This window comes from Eupeodes corollae, chromosome 2 (assembly GCF_945859685.1).
Source record: "Eupeodes corollae chromosome 2, idEupCoro1.1, whole genome shotgun sequence".
NCBI classification, from domain to species: Eukaryota; Metazoa; Arthropoda; class Insecta; order Diptera; family Syrphidae; genus Eupeodes; species Eupeodes corollae.
The window spans coordinates 126860957-126884737 of record NC_079148.1 but is presented as its reverse complement, the minus strand read 5'-3'; the positions used below and the strand labels follow the sequence as shown (position 1 = coordinate 126884737).

General features: G+C 30.7%; 2 protein-coding genes across 2 annotated transcripts in view; one reads left to right on the top strand and one right to left on the bottom strand.

The window, feature by feature from the left end:
* The first annotated feature begins 3103 nt into the window (after window positions 1-3103).
* On the top strand, window positions 3104-17360 carry LOC129944006 (proton-coupled folate transporter). The gene is made up of 9 exons (XM_056053130.1): window positions 3104-3263; window positions 9351-9613; window positions 15410-15643; window positions 15704-15878; window positions 15945-16133; window positions 16199-16305; window positions 16363-16701; window positions 16762-17084; window positions 17155-17360. The coding sequence occupies exons 2-9, from the start codon at window positions 9602-9604 to the stop codon at window positions 17312-17314; spliced, it is 1539 nt and encodes a 512-aa protein (XP_055909105.1). The 5' UTR covers window positions 3104-3263; window positions 9351-9601; the 3' UTR covers window positions 17315-17360.
* A 5579-nt stretch (window positions 17361-22939) lies between these two features.
* LOC129948296 (elongation factor-like GTPase 1) overlaps window positions 22940-23781 on the bottom strand; it is a 220269-nt gene continuing 219427 nt past the window's right edge. The window contains exon 11 of the mRNA XM_056059249.1: window positions 22940-23188. Within this exon, the coding sequence (XP_055915224.1) occupies window positions 23000-23188 (189 nt within the window). The 3' untranslated portion in view covers window positions 22940-22999. The remainder of the gene's footprint in view (window positions 23189-23781) is intronic.

The window sequence follows — 23781 nt, the reverse complement described above, 5'->3', positions numbered from 1 at the left end:
ACATCAATTTTTACCAAATTTGCTCACTACTTTTTTTAGATTTTATTTTTTATGAAAAAATGGACATTGGGCTTTTTTACAAAGTTACTGAATGTTGAAAACAATATTTTCTGTAAAATAAAATAAGTTTAAAGGCAATATTTTTAACTTTTGAAAAGATATTTAAGTCAAAAATACATTTTTACCAAGTTTTAGTATTGTTTTTTTTTTTGTTTTTATTTTTTGAAATAAAATTATGTATTCAATTATCATCAAAATCTTACCAAATTCTGACAACAATATTTCTTATAAGACAAAATTAGTTTGAATCCATAATCTCAAATTTTGAAAAGATATTTGAATCTAAAATCAATGTTTACCAACTTTGTTTTGTTAGGTTTTTATTTTTGTAAAAAAAGCAGTCAATTCGATTTTTCCCAAAATTTTACGAGATTTCGACAACAATATTTCTATTTTTTAAAAGTTTAAATTAGATTAAAGCCAATATTTCAAATTTTTGAAAAGATTTTTGAGTCGAAAATCAATTTTTAAAAATTTTTATTAATTTTATTTAGGTTTTTAATTTTTGTAAGAAAACTGTTAATTCGATTTTTCTCAAAATCTTACTGAATGTTAACAACAATATTTCTTATAAAATAAAATTAGTTGGAAGGCATAATCTTAAATTTTTTGAAAAGATGTTTGAGTCCAAAATCAATTTGTACCAACCTTGAGTAACAATTTTCTTTTTCTAGGGCCCTTGAAGAGTCGATAAATGTCAAAATTTTCAATTCGACAAATCGGACCGAAGTAAACAAACAAAAATGTTAAAAATAAAACGGGTGCATAGTTTGAGCGAACGTTTAACTAATGAAAGGGTCTGTGTAAAAAAAGTACCTAGAAAAATTGAAATTTGATTTAATGTATCGAAAAAATCTTATTTTATTGATATTTTTCGAAAATCTTAAGATCAGATTTAAAAAAAAAAATAGTTTTGAAAATATGCAACTTTCTAATTTTTTTTAAAAATAACTATATTTAGTTACTGAATACTTATTAATATATTTTTTACATTTGATTTTCGTTCGACAAAAAATAAATCCATTTATCAGATATCAAATTTTGAAAAAAAGTATTTACTTTAAATCTTAAAATAGAGTAAAAATTTCATAAAAATCTATGGGTCGGTGTTAGATAAATTGAAATTTCCGATCTAAGACCAATTTTTAAAAAAGTACTTTATACATCGTTTTAAGAAATGAGTAATTTGTAAAGGCGAAGACAGACAGACGAACGAAATCGCCAAACCCACTTTTACGACTTTTTTACCATCTTAATTATGTTTGATTGATTTCCCGTGTTCGGAATTTTGTTTACGAATTCAATCCTTACAATTTTTTTCAAACCGGGTTGTTCAATGGGGAATAAAAAACCCACTGCTGTCTTGTATCGTTAAAGCGAGATAAACCCCCTTCTTAACGTGCATGGATGGCACTTTCATCAATGTGATTGAAGGCTACGCAAAAATCTATGGCTACCAACCCCCTGATATGGCAGAATTATATACATCCTATCACTGGGCTGGTGCTAGTGTAACTTACTTAAGCTTCTTGTACAGTATTGATCGTAAAGCATTTAGATTTATAAGTGATAATATCATCCTCGGATCATTCATCGCTTGAACATCGTCGTAAATGCGTAATGTCGAATGGTCATTGCAATATTCAGGAATTCAAAACCAATGGGCAACGACAAACCTTGTGTTGTCTGGTTTTTGCATAGTAAGGATAGTAATATTTCCTTGACTGTAAATTTATTATAACAAAAACAAAAACTTGCCATATAGCTTCTATCTAACTATCTTACAAAAGCCCTCATAATACCGCCGAGACAGACAAGTTTCTCTATTTTGTTAAGTCATAACCTGACACCATGTACTTACGAATACAAAAAAGTGGCTAATCGAGTTGATACCAAAGTATGTCGTTTTTTTAATTCCCATAGGAAGTTATTGTAATCGGTCCGATTTGTCGATTTGAAAATTTTGACATTTCTCGACGTTTCAAGAGTCGAAATAAAAGATTTTTAGAAAGATGTCTGTGCGTGCGAGTGTACTTACGTTATTACATCCTTACGTTCGCGACGATTTTTTCGTCGCGTCCATAGTTCAAGAACCAGAAGATATATCGACTTCAAATAAATTTTGTTATACAGTTAATAATGGAGAAAGATGCAGAAAGGGCTTTCAAGAAAATTACTGTGGAATTTTTTTTACCATAGAAGTTTAAAAAAATATGAACATTTTGGTTGACCCTAAATATCTCATGAACCAATGCCGCTAGAGACTTAAATTACATTTTATTTTATGTATTGTAACATGTAACCAAACAAGTTTATTTTTGTAAAAAAATCCAATGAACGGTTTAATCAGAAAAACTGAAAAAAAAATTGTAAAAATTTAAGAAATGCTACTAAAATTGGTAAAAATTTGTTTTCGACTAAAAATCTTTTAATGAAACTAGATTTTCGAACTAAACTATTTCTTTATATGAAAAATATTGTTGGTAATTTTAAAATTTTTAAGAATAATTCAACTGACAACTTTCTTAACCCAACACGAAAACCAACATACTCTTAAGCAAGACAAATCGACAGACGGAATGGGAAATTATTAGTGTGGGTCCCAGCCTCTTCATTTTACTTAGCGTTTGGTAGGTTGTTGAAAAAAGGTCAAATCAGGTTTGCCGTTGCATCTCAACTATTCACGCCAATACGACGAAAATACCTACGGAAATTACTTGTATAATTTATAAATCTGATTTACAACCCATAAAGCAGATGACATACAAAAAAAATTCAAAACACCACGAAGCATATCTTTGTTTTCTGACTTTAGGTCAGAAATCTACCATCAAAACAAACGTCAGCGAAAATTCAAACCTAAAGAAAAAACAAAACAAAAACAAAATAAATTCTAAACATAAATTGACAACTTAAACAAATCTATAGATTTTTTTAATTGAATTGATATACTTAGTTAAAGACTCAGAACACTCATGGCATATTACGTATGCAGCTATAGCTACCCAGCGAAATAATTGAATTCAAAAAATTATTATCAGACCTCAGTTCAGTTGTTGTCGAATTGTATTGCCGGCCGGTCGTAATTTAAGACTGATGTCTTACTACAAAATATTATAATCGTACAAACAGAAACAACCTACAAGAGACATTGACCTCTCGCGACACTCACATATAAGATGTTATACATTTTTTGAATTGAAGTAAGATATTTCTGTAATCAAATCTATACTGCATAATATAACCTTCATCTATCAGTCAATTAAAAAATTATGTGTCTCTAATGGATTTTGATTGAACATAACAGTTTTGCAAAAATTGAATTTTATTAGCAAACAAATGAAAAATTATTGTCAGTTTGTTGTCAATAGAAAATAGTGATGTCAAATAATATGTCAATTCAAATCTTTTTATGTTCAACGCAAGATTCCATCAAATGATCGCCAATAAATCAAAACAAAAATTCTACTAAATCGATCAGAGATAAGTGTTGTTATATTTTGATTATAATTAACGAAAACAATACACATTATAAATGTTAAAGATTACTATGTTTCGAGATAAATAAGATGATAAGAGCCCACTTAAAATGGATTATCATTGTGTTTACTTTTTTTGTTCCATAATTCAATAATAATTTCATGTGATTAAATGATAAGAATATATTTTAAATCAAAAAAATCGTGTTGACGGATTACCCTTGAATTTGATATTACTTTTTAGTTATAGACAAAACAAAATACTCCTGTTACTGTGCCGGAGGGTATAAATATCGTGAAAGATTAAAAAGTCATTTTTTATAATCTCATTCAACTAATTTTTTGTATAGCTAGTGGTTTGCTTTCGTCAAATAAGTTGAAATAGGTAAACAAATTTTAATATTTAAAAAAGAATATTTTGTTAAAAGGAAACTAACATTGATTTTGAGGTTGATTATAGAAAAATCTTCTGCCTTTTTCGTCAATCTCTTTTATCAGTGTAACAAGTTTGAAGGAATACAAAAGCATTCTTTAAATGTTGTACAATCCTGTTTGTACGTTGCCAACAAGAGAAAGAATACAAATAAGATCATCGAGAATTTCAGAACTGCAGTTTTAATTCATTAACGGTTTATATTTTTCAGATATTTGACAAAAAATGGTGGTTTAAAAACTACACTTAATAAACAACTTCGAAGTATCAAAAGCTATTTAAAAATTATCCTTCTAAACGAAGTGTAATAGCAATTCATTGGATTAAAAACAATCATTTAAGATTTTCGACACATTTTTGTCCTTTGAAGACCACAAATTTGGCATTTACTAAGTTTTTAAATTGTGTATCACGCGATCTCTTAGAAACTTGTTTTAATATTAACTTAACAAACGTTTTCATTAAAATGGGACAGCAATTTGATTTTATTAGTGTCTTATGTAGACTTATGTTAAAATTAGCGAAAAATAAGTTTGTTATGATAATTAAATCAAACAAATGGTATTAACGTGTTCCAAAAAGGTCATACCCAGTCTTTTTTAACACTTCAGAATTTAAAATGAGAACTTTTACGATAGTGGAGCACTGGTTGTAATCAATGATTTAATACCACCTTATTTAATAACATAAATTTAAATCAATCGATGAAGAGTTTAAGTCATATAAAATGCTCACTCGATTTAAAGCTTTATTCTTTCCATAGTTAGTTCTATGGAAGTCAATATGTATAAAGTCAAAAGTACGCAAGGTAGCAAATAAGATGAAGAAATATTAAGTCATTATTAACACGACTTTGATGGAGAGATTGCATTTGAAAAAGCAGTAACGATGTTCATAGGGTGGCAAATCATAAGGATCATAAGACCCTTTAGGGCAAAGCGAATAAAATTATGTTGAATTGATTCAATACGTTTTTTATGAATTTCGTAATAGGGAGCCCATACCTTTTTTTTTATAATAAGCGCACACTCAAAGGGATATTATTACCCTTCTTATGTAGACACAGTGTGAACACTAGGAAAGGGAGAGAGGATCTGAAAGGAGATGTCAGTGCACATTGGTTTTGAATTTCTGAATATTGCAATAGCTGGGAAAGACAGAGTGTGGCAAGGCATTCCACATTCGCATAGTACGGCTCAGAAACGAATATCTTTACTTGACAGTACGACCGAAGTTGGGCTCTAGGGTATATTGATGAGCATTCCTACAAGCGCGAGTATTACGGTTGAACTGTTTAAGGGAAAGAATGCAGCTGGCTATTTCTCTAGAGCATAAACCATTAAAATAACGATAAAAGAGGGTGAGACAAGAAACATTTCGACGATGTTCAAGTGACGTAAATGATCTTATGATGGTAATATCACCAATCAATCTGAATGCTCTACGTTCAATACTATCCAAGAGGCTTAAGTAAGTTGCAGCCCAGATATGCGAGTTATACTCAAGCTTTGGACGTATAAAATTCTTGTAAATAACAGCCAGATCCGAGGGGGAGAAAAACTTCTTGCATCGCCCTAGAAAACCCAAACATCTTGCTGCATTTTTGGCGACATCGCGTATGTGCTCGTTCCACAAAAGTTGGTTGGTGATACACATACTGTACTGAGAATATCGAGATGTTCAGTTTCCTCGATGTAAGTGCGATTTATGGATAATGGCAGGGGGGTATATTTCGCTTTAACGATACAAGACAGCATTGCGTTTTCGAAGCATTAAATTCCACAGGGTTTCTTATTCCCCATTGTACAATGCTGTTTAGGTCGGAATTTAATGAGCTTATCATATTTTGTCGTTGCAGTTCCACATCCGAAGAAGAGGGGTGTGAATCTGAAAACGAATATGAAAAGCTAAGAGTACTTTTGTCAGCGAAACAATGAATTGGATTAGATGTTAAAGAGAGGTGATCATTACTAAAAATGAGAAAGAGTGTTGGAGATAAAACAGACTTGAATCCATCCAATATAACTTATATTGAACGATTCGAAAGGTAATCACTAATCCAATTAAGGAGAGATTCATGAAAACCGAAAGCACGTATTTCGATAAGAAAGCCTAATGCCAAACCCTATCAAATGATTTTGAAATATCTAGTGCAATAATCTTACTTTCTCCAAATCAATTTAAAGATTTGTTCCACTGTTCGGTGAGATGAACCATGAGATCACCAATGGACCTATTGCTACGAAAGCCGTACTGTCGGTCATTAAGAAGCTTCCATTCTCCAAGATATTTCTTGAGCTGATAATTAATCAGCGTTTCCATGACCTTGGAAATAAGGGAAATAAGTGCAATCGGTCGGTAGTTAAAGGGTGAGGAAGATTCGCCTTTTTTGGGAATAGGCTGGATAAATGCGGTTTTCAGATGAAAAAGCTTACGCAGTGGTTTTGTCAGCGATGAAGAACACCTCTTCAGAACAAAAGCAGGGATACCATCCGGACCAGCAGATTTATGTATGTTATCTTTTAGGACTCTCGCTACAGTACGAGTGCGAAAAAAGATTAGCCCCATAGAATCATTAACACGATCAAGTACAGGCGGAGTCATTACACTCACTGGCAGCGTTGAATTGGCGGCGAACTGCCTAGCAAAGAGATTTGCTTTCTCTAAAGAGCTAACAAATGGAGTGTCATTCACAATGAGCGTAGGAACCGAGGAAGAATTCCTTATATTTTTTACAAATGACCAACAATTTGTACTGCCTTTGGGACATTGCAGTATTTTTTGGTTATGAACAAATTTGGGCCTTCGAATATGGACGTTGCAGACCTTCCTGGCTTGCTTGAACTTATTCCGGTTTTCTTCGGTTGGATTGGCTTTAAAACAACGGAAACTTACCTTCTTGACCTTAAAAACCTCTTTACAGCTCGCATCCAACCATGCGTTTTCCTTAAGTCTGATGCTTTTAACCCTATTCGGGATAAAAGTTCTCATTCCCAGGAGAATCAAACTTGTGATCTAATCATATCAGCGCTGGCGTCAACGTCACTATCGAGGAAGCATAGTGACCAGTTAAAGATCCTGAAGTAATTATTGAGACCGTTTCAGTTTGCATATTCAGGATGAGAACGAACATGACAATTGTAAAAAGATCATTGAACTCCTTTGCCGGAAATAAACACCCAAACTTTTAAATGTGGACACATAGTTTTTGCTGTGATATACAATAATCAAATACACTATCGATTAATTTTTAGTAAAAGTTATCGTCTGGCATTTCAAAGGGTTGAGTGAAAGGCTATTTTTCCCACACCAAAATGTGATACTATCAATCTCGGCTTGTAAAAGAATACGATCATGGGTGGACTTTACTATCTTAAAAATTTGAATATCAACAGCAAAAATGAGAACACCACTTGAGCGTAGACATACAAAGAAAAGGACCAATACGGCTTCCCTGGGGAACACCATGATTAAGCAACAAAAGGTTCAGAATGACAATTTCTAAATTTTACCTCATAAAATGATCCAAGCTAAGAAAAATGTTGTAAGTTGGTCAAAAGCTTTAGAAAAGTCAGTCTATTTACAGTCAACTTCATAACCTTGTTCTAAAGCGTTTCAACATATGTTCGAGAATGTGAGGAGTCTTGTAACGGTTGATCCTTTTTCACAAAACCATGTTGCTGTTTGCAAATAAGATTCTTACTAAAAAATGCTACCCTTTTACAAACAACTTGTTCATACACTTTAAAGGAATGCAAGAAAGCTTTGCAATGGGCCTGTAGTTGTTTATATCTGACTTGTTACCTTTCTTGAAAATTGGCGTTAGAAATGATTTCTTCCATATACCGGGAAATTTGCCATATTTCAGAAAAGTTTAAATAAGAACGTAAGTGATTCAACTACGGCATTACTACACTTTTTTAATACTATCGGAGGTCATCATTCAAAGCAGATAAAAGGACAAGGACATAGGTATGTGACCACAGCTAGTTTGCGAAAAGGAGTGAAGATTATGAAAATATACTTCATCAACTTAATCAAGGCTATTAACAAATGACTCAATCAAATTTGTTGTGAAAGCGTTACAGATATCAACAGTTTTATCTAATGAAAGGTTCTTGTAAGTGAAGTTTCCAGAATTGTTAAGGATTCTCTTTCAAAGAGGTGCCCATATCAGTTACATAGTTAGCATATACAAAATAATAAAGAGACTTAAATTCAAATGATCATAGTTCAAAGCAAAAATGAAGCACGCCTCATAGGACAAAATAGGAAATAGATAAGCAATTAAAAAAATGTTTCAAATTGATGAATGGTTAGAAAATGAATGTAGTTCCCTTATCAAAAATAACAATAATGTTTTAAAAAATTGTAAATAATTTTAACCCCTTCTAATAAAACAGTTTTAGATAGATAGATATAAATGTTATTATATCATCAATTATATTTTTTTACAATACTTTTATTTTTAATTGGTTTTTGAAGATGTGTCCACACCAAAGAAAGATTTCAGGGGACAGTAAAAAAAAACTTGTTTCTGAAATGTTTGATATTTGTTTAAAAAATATTAAAGAAATGTTTTTGATTTGTTTTTTTGGTATGGACGCTCTGAGAATTATTTCTAAAATGTTTTTTGTTTCCAATTTATCTATCCATTTTTTTCGGGTCTCTGTTACCCATTTGTAAATATTGGGAAAACATTGCAATTTAAAACAGAGAACCATTTTAGAAATGTTTCTTAAACGTTCAGACCAAAGAAAATATTTCAGAAATGTGTCTCTCTTTTTAAAATGTTTTTTAAATGTTTCTGAAATGTTTTAAAAGTCTTTGGTCTTCACCTTAATACACTTGTTTTTTGAGACCAAGCCTATGGTAAATAGTTCTGTGTTTTTTTTATTACTATTTGTTTTTGATCTGGTTTACCAATTTGATACGTTATTTTAACAAAGTATTGGGAGTTAATTTCAGTAGTTAATTCGATTGTCTTTTCAATACTTTTATCAGTTTATTAGTTTTGCTTGGATTTTTTAATTAGGAAAAACCAATTCATTTCTTTCTTAGAATGTTTTACCTAACTTGACCTAGAATGTTAGAGCAAAATACCACAATACATTATCACAATTCAAGCTATTCAATTTAACCATCATTTCCTATTTTTTTAGAACCCAGAACTGCCAGCATGAAAGAACATATAGCTGAAAAAATTACTATAATATTTAATGACACATTAAGTCTTATCTCCTAAACCTCTTAATAGCTCATATTTTAATTATTTGTTTACAAAACAAAACACTTAAATTAACAACTAATTTTCAGCCGCAAAATATAATCAACAAAGTTCAAAAAAAAATTCTCTTCTCTTTATTTTTCAATTTCAGAACACGCTACAACCAACATCTATAAAAAATTCAATGTGAATAATCCATCAGATGCATGAATCGCTTACGTACAGTTCAAGTCGAATGACAGCTACCTACGGTCTACAATACTTCCACAGTATAGTTTAGTTGGTGCCGCGAAAGTGTTGTGTTGTGAAAAGTCGTTCGGTTGGTGGGGCTGCTTGTAACAGCCACTGTAGACAAACAACCACAATTTCAAAAAGGAAAAACTGTTAAATTATTTATTCACAATGGACAAAGAGGTACAATTTTTACATATTCTCAGAATTTAAATGTTAAAATTTGATAAGAATTTGACTGATAAAACATTTTTGTGGTGGTGGCTCTCTTCATTTCATCGATTTCACAACAAATTTGGATTGTATAACAGCATCTGTGTGTTCGAAACGTGAGCGTCTGATTCTGGTTCTCGGTCGTTTCTGTTTTGTTTTTGTTTTGTGTATAACAAAATATAATAAATGTGCTATTTTTATAATGCGCAGGTCGCATTCAAAGCACGTGGTTGTTGATTCTCTTAATCATTAAAAATTCTTGCTTTAATTCGGTGTCGTCTTGCGTCTCGCCGCCGTTTAGTTCGTTCTTCATCGAGACACTTTTTTGTCATTTGTTGTTACTTCACATTGCTTGTGTCAGTTCTGTTTGGATTCTCTTTACTAAGCTCTCTTACCTTGAAGTTAACTCGCAAGGGAAAAGCAATATTATTTGTATTCTTATAAATTTAACTTAAACTCACGACCACGAGTGCATCGCATAGACTTGCTCTTAATTTTATAGGAATGTTTAGGACAGATGGGGGCTTTTCAAAGTGTATTCACACCAAAGGGAAATCTTGTTTAAAAAACGTTTCGGAAATGTTTCCGATTTGTTTTAAAAACGTCTCAGAAACATTTCAGACAACATTTCGGAGTAGAATTTCTGAAACAGATTTTATTCCCCAGTTATGCTTCCAGTTTTGTGTACGAAAATGGAGTATTAAAGAAATAGCCCTGATAGTGTGGTTATTCATCCTAATGTTTTTTTTTCTACCTCATCTTTTTCACAATTTCACAAAACTTTTTTATTTTATACATTTGTATCAATTGGCTAACATTCTCGTTGGCCACACTTTTAGCTACATTTAATATTTATATTAATAACCAAAGAAGTACTTTCTACATATGTAAAGCTAGGTAAACAAATAAAGTTTGAAATTTGAAATGGTAAACAAAGAAACATTTTATTAACATTTCAGAAATGCTTCATTAGTTGCCAGACCAAAGACAACTTTTCAGAAATGTTTCTCTATTTCTGATACGTTTTTTTAAAAGTTTTTGAAATGTTTTAAAAAAGTGTTTTTGGTCTGCACTCACCTTAATAGTGGTCGAAGTATAGTCTAGAAATATTATGATTGTGTTAATTTATTGACCAATTTGTGTAATAGTTGTGATTAGTCATAGTTTTACGTCAACTTTTTTGGTCGATGAAATTTTCGCAATGAAACAATTACCAAAATGATATTTTAGTGTCGTTTGATGCAGTTTCACTGTTCACTAACATCTCCGTTCAACAAACTATCACCATTGGCAAGAAAAAAACGGGATATAATAAATTAAAAGCAAAAAGATCGCACGAAACAAATTTATTGAGATTCTAGACTTTTGTCTTAAAGAAAACAAATTTCATCAATACAAAAACACTATCTACAAACAAATTTTTGGGATGCCAATGGGCAACCCACTATCTCCGACTATTGCAGACCTGGTTTTGGAACACGTTTTAGATCAATATTAAAATAACAACGAAGAAAACCCTGCGTTCACAGCAAAATATGTTGACTACGTATTTGCCATAATGGATAAAAGAAACATAGACAAAATACTAAAAATTCTAAACGGATTTTACTCAAAAACGTAATTCACAATTAAATATACAATTTCGAAAAGGAAACATGTCGGATGTTTTGTTAAATACGTTTTTTATACCAATGTGACATAAGTGCTTGTCTACACCCATCAAGATCGAAAACAGCACATCTCTGCTATTAATAAAAATCAAATAAAATGTATGCACTAGTTTGAAAACTAACCAGTTTTTTTCAATTTCTAAGCAATTTAACTTTTCAGAGATGTGTCCTTTTTGAAATTGTATATTCAATTGAAAATGAGGTTAACAAAACAATATGTTTCTTAGGTGTAAAAATCTACCGTGAAGAAAATCGTTCCTTTTTCGACTAGTATCAAAAACCAACAGAACGCACCACATAACCATGGTTTACGTCCCAACTCTATCCGAAAACTTAAAAACACCCATTTCCAAAAAATTAACAGAGGTTCGCCTTGCTTTCAAATCAAATAAAACACTTGACTATTGTTTTACTTAACTCAAGACGAGACCTGATACTGACAAATGAACTTGCAACCTGTGTTATATTGGGACCGCAAAACAACTTCTAAGACAACGAATCTCGAATCATAAGTCCGACATAAAATTAAAAAATTCAGAGATTTTTTTGTTTGTATTTTTAACAGTTAAAACGTAATAAAACACAAATACATCAGTTTACCCAATATTTTATTTTCTGAGCAAGAAAAATAGTTGCAAACAATACAAAAAAGAAAACAAAAACAAAAACAAATTAAATAAATAAACAAAACAAAAAAAAATAATAATTACTTAATACAAGTATTATACATTTGTTTTGTCGCAAGACTTCTCAAGAACCCAACATAACTTTTCTATTCCTTTTCGTCGAGGACTTTCAAGATACGTTTTTCTTTTTGTAAGTACTCTCGTCTAATCTCGTCTCCTCTCCCATCTGCAGTTTTTCAACAAGACACCTTACTTAAACAGATTCATTCTACAAAATTTAAATTAATGAGGTCTTCCAACTAAAATCTTAAGCCTTCTGTGCCAAGACTCAACTTTGTTTTGAGTTCTGGGGAGGCTCTGCTTTACTTGGTCCGCACACGACCAAAATGAGGGAAAATACATTGGCTTCGATTTTTTGGTGCCAATATAGTTTCTATAAAACCAGTTTCCTATTAATTTACTGCTTTCGCTAAATTGATCACTCAATGAATTGAAGTAGTCACGAACTTCATCAGCAGGTACAAAAGCCAGGAATTCGCATTTGCATACTGAAGTTCTCATCCTTTCCTTACTTTTTGGCCAAGCCTACTTTTTAGATCTTTCGATAAAGGATTTGACCTAAATGAATATATCATCCTTTTGATTGAGCTCGAGGAAAAAAAAACTGGGCTGATTTATAGCTGGCTTTTTCAAAGTCTGAAATAATAATGGATGGATTGAGTGTGATGTTATTTTCTGAAGAGCTTTTAATAATCTCTGAAAATAAAATCTCATAAGCGGCCCTTGACTTTGAAACCATGGTGCAAAAAACTACTGGGACAATTTCATCCTTTATCATGCAATGCAGGGAAAACAGTTGTCGCATGATAGATGGAACGCCTTCAAAAGTGCCATCCATCAGCCAGATACTTGATGACCCGAGCAGTTGAGGTTGTTCGGTCGTTGCCAAAATTATCAGCTTATTCCCGCCATCGTATTCTTTTTCTAACAGAACAAATGTATTTCCATCGACGTACCTGTAATTTGGGTAGTAGTAAAATAATAATAAATAATGTTTAAATATGACCCGCATTGTGGTTGTGGATAGGCAATCGAGTCAACTTTTTTCGATTGAATTGCTTTATTTTAATTTGCGATAAGAATTAAGAATTGACTCAATCGACATAGGTCGACTCGATTTATAAATCAGCGCAGCAATACGTCTTATGTAATTTATATTTTAGTATCGCCGATATACTAAAAAATATATTCTATCTGTTCTCCACCGGAGAACAGAAAATAAAAGACAAAGATTTGTATTTAAAAATTGTCACTTTATTCAATTTGAAGCCTTAGATCCCTTACCACTGGTGGGGGGAAATCTTTAGCTTATACGTCGAGATGAATATTAGATCTGAAAAGTTTGAGACCGGATTTGTTTGTCTGCGGATGATGCAATAATTAATTATACAAAAATACAAAGAATTGGTTAGGCCAAGTAGTGTTGATACTGCATCATATCTTAATAGTTCTCATATCCCTTTTTTGTTTACTTTATTTGTACGGAGACAAACACACACAAGTGTGTTCTTATATTACTTAAGATTTATGGGAACGCAAAAGTGTGCGCTGATATAACTTGTATGTAAATAATATTTACCTCAATCTCTTTGGAATATTTATTTCACTTAAATCAGTGGGCATTTTTTCCATGAGGCTTTTCACTCGACAAACTTTCCTCTTTTGGACAACATCCGATGGCAAATAGACTCGGCAATTTAATGGTTTGTCTTCTTTTGCTCTAAGCACTATCTGAGAAGGTAGATCGGGCGGAAGAATTTCCTTTGTTTTTTATTACACAAATCAACATATTTCTTATATGCTACAGGGGTAGGCAAATGCTCGGAGGGAGTTCTTTTTAATAAAGTTCCCCTCAAACGTTAGAGAAAGTTAATGTAACTTAATTGTTTCATTTCGAAATTGTTACAGTGACCAAAAAAGCCAACGCAAAACTATACTTCCACTTACCATAGAAATATTTTGAACAATCACTCGCAAACAAAATCCAAAAAAGCTGGGCTTTGGTGTCAATCCGGTCTCCGTAAAATAACACCTCAAGAAATAACCTCAAAGCAAGAAATGAAAACAAACGTTGAGATGCGACCCAAATTGATAACTTGAACTTCCCATCCCGGCCGTCGATTTGACTTGAAAACAATATTTCTTATAAGATAAAATTAGTTAAAAACCAATATCTCAAAGCTTTGAAAAGATATTTTTGTCCAAAATCAATTTTTACCAGCTTTGAGTAATGTTTCCTTAGGCTTTCATCTTCACTTTACTCTTCGTTGCACAAAATTGTTTTTGACATAAAATCATTTTTTGTTTGTAAAATTTTTGAGGGACCAATATTTTGTTTCAGATTTTGATTTATAAAAAACCGTAAATAAAAAACCGTAAATTGTAATGTTTTCCAAACATATATTTGTTTGGTATCGCATTAAAATATTAAATATACAATTTAATTCAAGTCTCTAGCGTTATTGGTTCGTGAGATGTTTAGGGTCAACCAAAATGTTCTTTTTTAAATTGCTATTTTAAAACAAAAAAAAAACGCTGTACCCGTGGCACGATGATGGTTAGTGCGTTGGACTGTCATCAAGAGGTCTTGTGTTCGATCCCGACGATTTCGACTTTAGGGACCTTGAAACGTCGGGAAATGTCAAAATTTTCAATTCGACAAATCGGACCGATTAAAATAACTTCCTAAGGGAAGTTAAAAAAAAAACAAACATACCCGTATTTGAGATATCAAAAAATTGAAGTCTTTCAATAAAACGATCTGCAGCCCATTATAATGCAGAAATTGTGGGAATTACATTTTAAAAGTTTTTGTGTTGTTTTAATATCATATTGCGAAAATATGAACTTTTCGAGTGTTTATTAAAATAAATTCCAAGATATTTTTTTCCATTCCGGTACCACTGTAAAATATGTGTTTTTTTTATAAAAAATATATTTCCAGAGAAAACCCAAAAATACAACTTTTCGCACCCAAATACACAATTAAATCAAATTTTTTGAATACAAGATAGGTTTTGATGTATTTGAGAATTAGTTGCCAACAAAAAATACCATTTTTTATCAACAAAACAATGAAGGAATATTAATAAAGAAGTTAGCAAAAATGCAGCCCTGAAACAGCAAGCATTTAATTCATGATTTTCTGACCGGAACCTTAACAATTGCCATAAGTTTACAAAAAACTGGTATTTTATTATAGTGGTTTCACTTTCATAATGATTTTTTAGTAAAATGACATTTTATTAGCATCTCTGCTTCATATAAGATGATATAGGGAGAAAGCAAGTTCGTACGAGAACTCTTTCGTTTAAAAATATTTTATGTTTGTTTAAAATGTATTCACTCATTCTATTTACTAACTCCTTGTTCAATTTAGTAATCTATAATTATTTTTGTATGAATTTCAGACCAACCAACCTCCAGAAAGTCGCTTTCAACGATGGAAAGGAAATTTCCTCTCGCCTTGGTACCGAGACATATCCGTCGAGCCAACAATGTTTTTATATATGTTTGCCTTTTTATTCACCTCTGTGGTAGAACAAGACTTTTTTGTTCGAAAATCATGTTTAGTTAATAACAATTATAGTTTAGAAATTTGTAATAATTTAGATAAATTTCCTGAAATCAAAAAAGAAGTACAGGTAAGTAAAATTTATTGTATTAAATTATTCTTTTGAAGTAATCAATAAATCTCGTATTAGATAACAACATCAAAATTTCATCAATGGGAAAATATCTCAGCGCACATATTTCCAATAGTATTAGCTTTATTTTTAGGATCATGGTCAGATAAAAGGGGCCGTAAATTCCCATTGCTTATGGGCTTGTGCGGCAAATTCATTTATTCGATAATGATGGTTGTGAATGCAAGGCAAAGTAGGTGGACACTTACCGATTTGTTAACGTCTTCTTAATTTTTCTCCTCACTTTTTTATTTAATAGAATCTTGGCCAGTGGAATATGTAATTTTCACTGCTACTCTTCCATGTGCACTCACAGGAGCTGATGTTGCGATATTTGCCTCCTGCTTTGCTTATATTTCAGATGTTTCATCTCTGAAAAATAGAACAATGCGAGTCACAATTCTTGATATCTGTTATTTGAGTGCCATGCCAACTGGAGTGGCATTTGGTAAGACTACAAATGCCACCCTTTAAAACAATAATTTATTTCTTGAATAACATTATTATTTCTAGGTTCTTATATGTTTAATAATGTCCTTAATAAGTCCCATGCATCAATGTTTGCCATAAATGCATCAATAATGTTCGTTGGCATCGTCTACAGCATAATCTTCCTTAAGGTTGGTAAGATCACTCTCTAAATTGAGATGATTAATTTTATAGAAATTAATTTTCAGTGGCAAACAACTTCAAAGCAAAGATCTCTACGAGAAATAACCTTCTGTGGATTCTTTCCCGACTTCTTTGACATTCAACACTTGCAGGACTCATTTGGTGTGTTAGCGAAGAAACGTCCAGGAAATCGAAGATCCTTTCTCATAATTCTACTGATCTCAATGGCTCTTTACACATTCCAAAGGGATGAGAAGCCCTACTTGTATCTCTATGCTCAATTGAAATTCCAGTGGGACGTTAAGATCTACAGCAACTTTAAGACTTTCCAATCAACAGCTTATGTGATCGCAGCATTGATAGCAATTCCTCTTCTAAACAAGGTCTTTGGATGGAGGGACACTGTGAGTCTTTTGAAAGTTGAACTTAAAAAGTGAAAATATTAACTTCTCTGTCGTTTTTAGGCAATTGTCTTCATTGGAGTTTGGGCCCATGCAATAGCTCGATTATTCTACTACTTTGCCGATACACCCACATTTTTCTACACCGGAGCTGTTATTTGCAGTTTGGGACCGATCGTTGGCCCAATGATCAGATCGATCACTTCTAAGATCGTCCCACAATCCGAAAGAGGGAAAGTTTTCGCTCTTCTGTCAGTTTGTGATAATGCAGTACCTTTCATTAGTGGAGTTTGTTATTCGCAAATCTATCGATCTACGATCGGTAAAAGATCAGCAGTATTTTTGTTAACTATCGCTACACAAATTGCGGTGTTTTTCTTAATTTTGTAAGTGGATTTTGGTTGATAATTTTAATTCTTTGAAACTAAACATCTAAATATGTATATTTCATTGCAGAGGGATTCATTTGAAAGTTGGAAATAATGAACTCGCTGTTGTTGCTGCCGATGACAAAGAAAATGGTCTGATTACTGACGATAAGAAATCGCCAGAAATAATCGAGTCACAAGCCAATAAGAGTTCCAATAGCATAGAAAGCAGTAACAATATAAGCTAGCAATAGCTCAACAAAACAAACATTAGAATAAGTTTTTTTAAAAGTAAAAAGTTGAGTTGTGTACATTTTAAATAAAAAATGCTAATTTTTATACTGACGACTTTTATTTTGATACAAAAGTTTTTGAAAAAAATCGTTGGTACCTAAAAGTCAAAAAATTACACTTTTTTAGTGATATTAACATTCGTTAAAGGTTTTGAGTTTAAAGTTTAGCAAAACTGTTAGAAACTGCCAGACCTTGGTTGCGGAAGAATTTTTAAAATCTTAACTTAAAATTTACAGCACTTCAAAATTTGTTTCCAAAAATATTTATAAAAATAGCTTTGTTTTCATTTTTTATTGGTTTTCGAGTGTTTGTGGCGAAGCTTTATAAAATATCATTAATCAAATTTGTAAAAAGTGGATCGGCCTCAAATGACGATTTGACTGGTTTTTTTATCTACTGCCATTAGTTTTTTTTTTCACTAGATCACAAGAAATTTTAAGATTTAATTTTTTATCAGAAATTAACCAATGTTTTATTTATTTCTTTTGATTTTAGGCAACGATAAAGTAAAATTTTACATTTCAATTTGAAAAAAGAGGCTGGAATGCGACCGACACTGATAACTTCCTATCTCGTCTGTCGATTTATGCCAATATAGTCTGATTTTAAAATTCAGCCCTATCATGAATTCCATCGTAATTGGAAATTTTTTCGAATCCCGAAAAACTGTATCATGAAATCCTTTCGTAGTGGAAAATCTCATACAATTTTACATTACGGATGGAGATTTTAAGTCAAAAAATAAATTTTCACTATTATAGTAGCATTTCCGTACTTTTTTCGTAGTTTTTTTTTTGTCAAAAAATTGACTGTTGGATTTCAATAAAAAATGCACTGAATGTTGAAAACAATGTTTTTTATGAGATGAAATTAGTATGAAACCAATATTTTAAACTTTTGAAAAGATGTTTGAGTCAAAATAAAATGTTTACTAAGTTTAAGTATTATTTTCTTTAAGTTTTTTATTTTTTGTAAAAAAACTTTCAATTCTATTTTCCTCAAAATTTTACCAGATGTTAAGAACTTTATTTTTCGTTGAACAAAATTGTTTTAAAGAGATAAAATCGTTTTTTGTTCATACAAATTTCGAGCTGTCAAATATTTGTTGTTCAGTTTTTTTTTGTTTGATTTTTAAAAAAATCGTTAATTGGGATTTTCGTGCAAAAACATATTTGATTGGTATCGCGTTACAATACATAATATAAAATTTAATTCAAGTCACTAGCGTTATTGGTTCGTTAGATATTTTGGGTTAATTAACATTTTCACTTTTTTTTAAATTGCTATGACAATAAAACCACCCACGCAATTTTGTTGACAGTCCTTTCTGCATTATTATCTGTATAACAAAATTTATTTGAAGTCGATATGTCTTTTGGCTCTTGAGCTATGGAGGACGAAAAAACGTAGTAAACGTACGGACGTACAAACGTACGCATACACGCACGCACATACATCTCTTTAAATCTTTTATTTCGACTTTAGGGACCTTAAAACGTTAAGAAATGTCAAAATTTTCAATTCGACAAATCGGACCCATTACAATAACTTCCAATGGGAAGTTAGTACATTCATTAGTATTTTTAAACTGAACTGATTGTAACAAGTTTTAACAATATTTGCATACTTTTTGGATGAAACGAAATATGAAATGTACAGAATATCTTAAGGAGAATGAAAGGTAATATGAATTAAAGAGAATATTTTAAGGAGGCCAAAACGCAATATAAAATATACAGAATATTTTAAGGAGATTAAAATAAGCACAAGATTCTGCTATAATTTGTATATGCTTTTAGGAGTTAAGACATTACGGCGAATACGGAACTGCCAACTCAAAATTTTTATAGGAACATAAAATTTGGAAAAGTTCAAAAGTTCGCATTTTTGTCTGAACTTTTACCATCATATGATATGACTAATTCAACTGTTCACATACTTATCAACAGGGCACTTGAATCTTAGTATCATGCTAAAAGGGCGACCTACGATAATCTTTCCTGTCAATTCAAGACATTTTTGAAGTCTTGGAATTAAATGCCTCTTTTATTTTCGAACGTCTTGCTTAGAACTTTTTCTATATATTCTCGTATCAATTTTTACTAAATTTGCGTACTATTTTTTGTAGATTTTATTTTTTAAGAAAAAACGGACTGTTGGATTTTTATATAAAAATTACTGAATATCGAAAACAATATTTTCTGTGAAATAAAATAAGTTTGAAGCTAATATTTTTAATTTTTGAAAAGCTATTTAAGTCGAAAATCAATTTTTACCAACTTTTGTTAATTTTTTTTATGTTTTTAATTTTTTGTACAAAAACTGTCAATTCGATTTTTTTCAAAATTTTACTGAATGTTGACAACAATATTTCTTATAGGATAAAATTAGTTTGAAGCCAATATTTCAATTTTTTGAAAAGCTATTTGAGTCGAAATTAAATTTTTACCAAGGTTTAGTATTGTTTTTTTTTTAGTGTTTTATTTTTTGTAAAAAAAACTGGCAATTCGATTATTTTCAAAATTTTATCGAATGTTGAAAACAATATTTCTTATAAGATAAAATTAGTTTGAAGAAAATATTTCAAATTTTTAGAAAGATAATTGAGTCGAAAATCAATTTTTGCCAACTTTTATTAATATTGTTTGGTTTTTAATTTTTTGTATAAAAACTGTCAATTGGATTTTTTTCAAAATTTTACTGAATGTTGACAACAATATTTGTTGAAACATAAAAGTAGTTTAAAGCCAATAACTACAATTTTTGAAAAGATATTTGATTCGAAAATCAGTTTTTACCAACTTTTATACATTTTTTTTAGGTTTTTATTTTTTGTAAGAAAACCGTCAATTCGATTTTTCTCAAAATTCGTCCTAATGTTGAAAACAATATTTCTTATGAGTGAAAATTAAGTTTAAGCTATTATCTCAAATTTTTGAAAGATATTTGAGTCAAAAATCATTCTTTACCAACTTTTGTTAATTTTTTTCGGTTTTTAATTTTTTGTATAAAAACTGTCAATTTAGTTTTTCTCAAAATTGTACTGAATGTTGACAACAATATTTTTTGAAAGATAAAAGTAATATCTCAAAGTTTTGAAAAGATATTTCAGCCGAAAATCAATGTTTACCAACTTTTATTAATTTTTGTTCAGGTTTTTATTTTTTGTAAAAAAAACTGTCAATTCGATTTTTCCCAAAATTTTATCAGATGTCAAAAATATTATTCTTTGTTGCACAAAATTGTTTTGGAGATGAAATCATATTTTAGTCGTAAAATTTTGGAGGTGGCAAATTTTTTTTTTCAGTTTTTTTTTTATTTATAAAAAAATCCGTTGATTTTTTGCAAAAAATATACTTCTTTGATATCACGCTACAATATATTATATTAAATTTAATTCGAGACTTTAGCGTTTTTGGTTCGTAAGATATTTAGGGTTAACTAAAATGTTCACCTTTTGTTCAAACTGCTATGGTAAAGAAACCACACACGCAATTTTCTTGAGAGCCCTTTCTGTATCTTTCTGCCTTATTATCTGTATAGCAACATTTATTTGAAATCGACATCTTCTGGTTCTTGAGCTATGGACGACGCAAAAATGTCGCAAACGTACGGACGTACGAACGTACGTACACACGCACGCGCAAATTTTCAATTTGAAAAATCGGACCCATTACAATAACTTCCTATGGGAAGTTTTTTTTTAATTTCTAATAGTTCTAACTAAAGTCGATTATATACTGTAATATTTAATCACCCATAACATTTCTTCAAACATTTGTCAACTCTAAAGAATTTAAGACTTAGTCAATTTGAATATGATACCAACTTTCACTTTTCTAAGAAAAACACTGCCTACGCAAGACAGTCTTAAATTTGATCACTTTTGCGAATACCTTTAATTTGTGTATAAATTTTGATTGACACATTACAAAATTGTGCAGCCTTCCAATCCCTTGGATTGTTTCAGTGTGATATAATACTCAATTTACCATTTTTTATTTCTGTTCAATATACATATGTACGTTGAATATCAGCTGGAGGAATTTTCAGTAAAAAAGAGGTTGAACTTTATTTAAAAAATTAAATTCTTTCAAGAAATACATCAAAGTTGCTTTTCAACAATTTAATCATTAAGAAGTATTTTTCTATGTGTTATTAATATATAGAAGAAGTAATCTTCGGAATATCATATCTGTTTATTTGTCTAATTTCTGATACATTAAAAACTATGTCGGTCCCATAAAACATTTATACAATCACCAACAATTCCTGGAAATGTTTATAAGGTTAAAGATAATTTTCCCGTGATAGTTTTTTTTTTTCATTTTTGATAAATTCATGTTTCTAAACGTGGATATACAGTTTTTGAACAAAAACTAGTAACACTTTAAAATATATGTTAAACATTTCTTTTTTGAAAGACATATTCCTAATCTGTAAACATTGTCTAGTTTATTTATTTTAATTGTTTTCTTCTTAAACCGAAAGATTTGATAGTTCAAGGTACAAGTTCATTCCAAGAGCTACTTAAGGGGGTATTCTGGTCTAGAAATTAAAAAAAATCGATTTTTTTTTCTTTTCATATTTTCATAGTTTAACTATTTAAGAATATGTCTACTAGAGGATTTTCCCAAATTCAAATTATTTTCGGAGAAATAAGTATTTTGCTGAGCAGCCATCCAAATCGGTTGGGCTGCAACTAATAGAACAAAATACATAATGGGGTACTTTAAACGCGTTTTTCTCAGAACTGTCTTTTTGAATCTGATACCCACGATTTCTCAGGTTCTGCCGAACCGATTTACTTGAAATTTTAAGAGATTCTTCTTTAGGGACTTGTCTACGTCCGGAACTACGGCCATCCCCAAATTTTCATTTTTAATATTTTTAACAAATCGAAGAATGTTCAAAAAAATGGTAAATTTTTTGTATTTTTCTTTAGACAGCCGCCATTTTGTAAAAAAAAATGTTTGTAACTTTTCCGTAGTTCCAGACATTGCGACATTATTGTAGATTAATAATCTTTTTTAGTTTTTGATTTCAGATTTCTAGGAGAGTTAAAATCGTGGGTATGGTCACGCACCAAATTTTTGAGACGCACTACTCTATCAGCTGATAACTAACGGAATTTTTATTTTTTTTTACTTTTTTATTTTTTTTTGTATGCTTCTAATGTGAATAAATAATGTATAAAAAAATGTATGGTAAAATTGTAGCTTGCTTTTTTCTACAGCACTTCAAAAATTACATAAAATTCATGTCTCTAGACCAGAATACCCCCTTAAGTAACATTAATGACACTTCCTTAAACTTGCGATTGTATTCGTTATTCATGATATTTTTTCTCAGTCAACAACCATCGAAATAAAATGCAAATACAAATTGTGTCCCATTATTTTATTTACATATTTGACAGCTGGTAATTCAAGAAAATTGAAGCAATAATACATGCTGATTTTTCAAACTAAATCCTTTCTAAAATTTTGTAAATTCAATCAAAATTACATTTTGCATGATTTATCAGAAACTTTTTGTATCAAAAGGTTCTCCTTAAATGTGTTCAAATAAAAAAACCATTAAAAAAAGTGCACTTTATTTCATTTACTTTAAAAAAACAGACATTTTTACAATTTAGTTTACTTATTTTTGGATAAAGTTCTTTGTTTTTCAGCATGTTCAATTATTTTATCATCCACATACAATCCTTTACGTCTGCGGACGCTGTCCATGTAAACTTTGGCTCGATTTGCTGAATCGGCTTTTTCTCCAAAGTGAGTGTACTCCTCCTCGGTTGAGGGAACCCAAAATGGATCCATATTAATAATCTGGAAAGAAATGCAAGAAATCGTCATAATATTGTATTTTAATTAATTTTAACTACCAAATGTAAATGAAATTATGATAAATTCTGAAAAATAAATCCCTATGCCTTAGCGGTTATTAAAGCACAGCTAAATGTTAAAAATCGTTAGAAAAAAGTATGTTGATAAATGGTTTTCAATACAATTCATTCAAGGATAGAAGATAGAAGTTTTGTTCCTTCTGAGTACAAACAAAAAGTACCGAAGATAGGTACCTTACCCATATTGTGTAAGATTTTTTTTCTTTTCAAATGTGCATATCATCATATCACCTGCTTCGAGTATCATTCAACAGAAGATTCTTGTTAATTCTATTCAAATTTTAAAAAACAATGTTTAAAATAAAGAGAGAAAAAAAAGAAAAGACAACAAAACTTAATGGTTTTTCTTTTGTCATTTTTAAGGACCAACCGTAAAGAGAATCGAATTGAATAACAGTTCTTCTCTCATCTTCTCAATGACCGACATCACTTTTGTGAATCATTTACGATAGGACCTTATACAAATGTCTTATCCCCCCAGGAAGCGAAAAATATAACAATTGTTGTTTCTCAATG